This window comes from Emiliania huxleyi (genome assembly GCF_000372725.1).
Source record: "Emiliania huxleyi CCMP1516 unplaced genomic scaffold EMIHUscaffold_656, whole genome shotgun sequence".
Classification (NCBI taxonomy): domain Eukaryota; phylum Haptophyta; order Isochrysidales; family Noelaerhabdaceae; genus Emiliania; species Emiliania huxleyi.
Window position 1 is genome coordinate 21,512 of NW_005197083.1, and position 2,815 is coordinate 24,326.

Genomic DNA, 2,815 nt, shown 5'->3' on the forward strand with positions numbered 1-2,815 from the left:
GAGACACCATGCCGCAGAACCGGAGATTTGCGAGCTCCGCCGGGATCCCGCCGCTCAGGCGGTTGCGCGAGACGTCCAGGGAGCTCAGATGCAGGTGGTCGCCTGTAGCCGGTGGCGAGGAGTGGGGCCAGCTCGAGCTTCCTGGCTCTGCGGTGGTAGGCGGGCAGAGATGGCAGAGATGGAGGGTGGGATTGCGGGGGTGGGCACCAAGCTGAGGCGGGATGGTGCCACTCAGCCGGTTGCCGCTGAGTTGCAGGTACCGCAGGCTGGGAATGCCACTTAGGGGCGGGATCGAGCCGCTCAGTGCGTTGTCGTGCAGCACGAGGTGCTTGAGCGCCGTGATGCGACCGAGCTGTTTGGGGCGAGCGGGGAAAAGTCGGCGCTTTGAGGGTGGCTGCGAGGTCCCTGGCTGAGACTGGAAAGGAGTGGCACTCTCCATGACTTTGGCGTGAGGGGGGCGTCACCTCTGGTGGAATAGTGCCCGATAGCGCATTGTTAGCAAGGTCGATTGAGACAAGTTGCCGTAGTCGGCTGAGCGAGGCTGGGATTGTGCCGGTCAGGGAACTCCCGGGGAGACTCAATGTGTCTCCCCTAAAGCTGCCGTTGCAAGCTGTGGGAACGCGGCCGCAGATGGTCTGTGCCATTCCCAGTCTGCCCGAACTCCCTCTCCTCGCCAGGCCAGCGTTTCGGGTTACGAACTCAGCGTAATATCGTCTAGTTATGAGAAGATTGAGTTTTGTCTCAGGCGGCAATAAACGGATTGTCAAAATAGCTCTGGGCGCTGGTAAATGCTGAGCTTGTCCGCCCGAGCCTGGCCTCGCACCCAGAGGATCCCACAACTGGCAAGGGCCGCGACGACGGCGAGCACCACCCCACTCGCGTACACGTTGGTGATCTCGTTGAGGGCGAGCGGGAAGAAGCCACTGATCGCCGCTGCCGTTGCCATGACCAGGCTGGTGCCCTTGCTGCGGGTCTCCACGGGGAAGATGGACGTCGCAAGCAGCGGCGCGTTGAGGATCCACACCGTCGAGACGATGGGGAAGGCGACCTATGGCGTGGCAGGATTGCGTGAGCGGCGAGGCCGTTGACGGCGCGACAGACCTGGGACAAGCGGTGGGCACCGAGATTAGCATCCATGTGCTGATGACGCCACCAAATTCGCTGGCCGTCATCATAGGAAGGGCCAACACGCTGCACATGATCCCACCAAAGGCGCATGCCCCATACCAGCCTCTCAAGTCGGCGAGCAAAGCTGCTAGGGGTGTCATCCCCACTTGGACCGCCTTTCCCACCACCTGCATCAGTGTTGCGGTACTCACGGAGACCCCGTAGTGCTCCTTGGCGTACGAGACCTAATCACAGCAGCAGGCGGTGAAGACGGGCTCTTGATAGAGAGCTCCAAAGCAGCAGAACGAGAGGCCATGTACACGTTGAGGTTGTTGTAGGCCGCGATGGCAAACTGAACGTAGATCGAGACAACGATTACAAGCCAAGGCGGGTCCCGCGACATCGTAGTAGAAGCTGGGATGGGCACTTTGGGCGAGCTCTCATAAATCGACCCTAGGCGAGGGCCCACAGAGGTGGTCCTCATCGGGGCCGCCGGGTTGACCACTGCGTCCGAGACGTCGTTCTTGATGGACTCATTGTGCTTCAGGACAACAACATCATCGTCCGTGGTGGCAAATTCGTTCGACTCAGGAACCGAGGTGTGCATCAGGTAGCTCGCCAGCATGCTGGGCGGAACCACCGCCAGGAAGGCGAGCCGCCAGCCCCATGCGGCATAGGTTTCGCTGCCGAGCACGGAGCGGAGGCCAAAGACGATGGCGGCAGAGAGCATGGAAGCGGCGGCTCCACTGGCGTTGTTCACGCCGACGGACTGCGCGAGCGCCCCCTTTCGGTCAGAGGTCGACCACAGCTCTGACTGGATCACGTTGATTCCTCCCGCGGCGGCGCCCGCAGAAAAACCCTGGACGCAGCGCAGCGCAACCGCCGGCACCGCGCTTTTCCAAACGGCGCCAACGCAATAGTCGATTGTTACGCCCTCTTCTCCGCACACCGCGGGAATTGTGGCCATCAACGCCGTCGAAAAGGCCATGCCGAGCATGGCCACGAGAAAGCTGCTTTTTCGCGAGTACGCATCGGACAGCTTTCCCAACACAAAGGCCCCGACCGGTCGGAACGCGTAGCCCAGTCCAAAGGTTGCCCAACTGGCGGTTTCGCTCCCGGCAAAAAGCTGGACCGATATGTCCGACTGCGAGTATCCGTAGATGCCAAAGTCCAGCCACTCGAGCATGTTGCCAAGCATGACTACCAGCGAGGAGCTGTAGAGCTGGAGGACGAGAGACCAGTACTTACCCGCATCGGAGCGGGGGAGCGGCACTGTGCCGCTCTCGCAATTCGTTGAGATAATAATGGTGCTCGGTAAGGTTGCGGCGCGCGTCGTCGGGGGGGATGGCGCTGGCGTCGCGCTGGTCCGTCCCCTCCGTCCAGAGCGAGGACAAGAGGCTGTGAATTGCGCGCGGGCCTTCTAGGCCCGCGGGTAGTCTCCCCCCATCCCCAGGGCCTCCAGGGCTCGCACCTCAACCTCTCATAGACCGCTGCGCAAAGCGCATAGGTAGGATGTATTTTCTTCTCAATAACAAGGTCTGTCTGTGAAACAGCGCCATAGTCATAGGACGCATTTTTCTTCTCAATAACAAGGTCTGTGAATGCTGCTGAGACCGGTGAGTACTTGCTTGAGCACTTGAGCACTGGATAGGGTCGATTCCGCATGGTACGGGACCCCTCGATCGTCTCGCCCTCCCTCTCTGGCGTG

The 2,815-nt window shown here is 61.0% G+C and overlaps 1 protein-coding gene across 1 annotated transcript in view; it reads right to left on the minus strand.

Annotated features, from left to right (window-relative positions):
• EMIHUDRAFT_120543 (hypothetical protein) overlaps positions 1–2,305 on the minus strand; it is a gene marked incomplete at both ends in the record, with an annotated part of 5,188 nt that extends 2,883 nt beyond the window's left edge. The window contains 5 exons of the mRNA XM_005762931.1: positions 8–102; positions 208–352; positions 824–1,048; positions 1,122–1,352; positions 1,430–2,305. Of these exons, the coding sequence (XP_005762988.1) occupies positions 8–102; positions 208–352; positions 824–1,048; positions 1,122–1,352; positions 1,430–2,305 (1,572 nt within the window). The remainder of the gene's footprint in view (positions 1–7; positions 103–207; positions 353–823; positions 1,049–1,121; positions 1,353–1,429) is intronic.
• Positions 2,306–2,815: the final 510 nt, after the last annotated feature.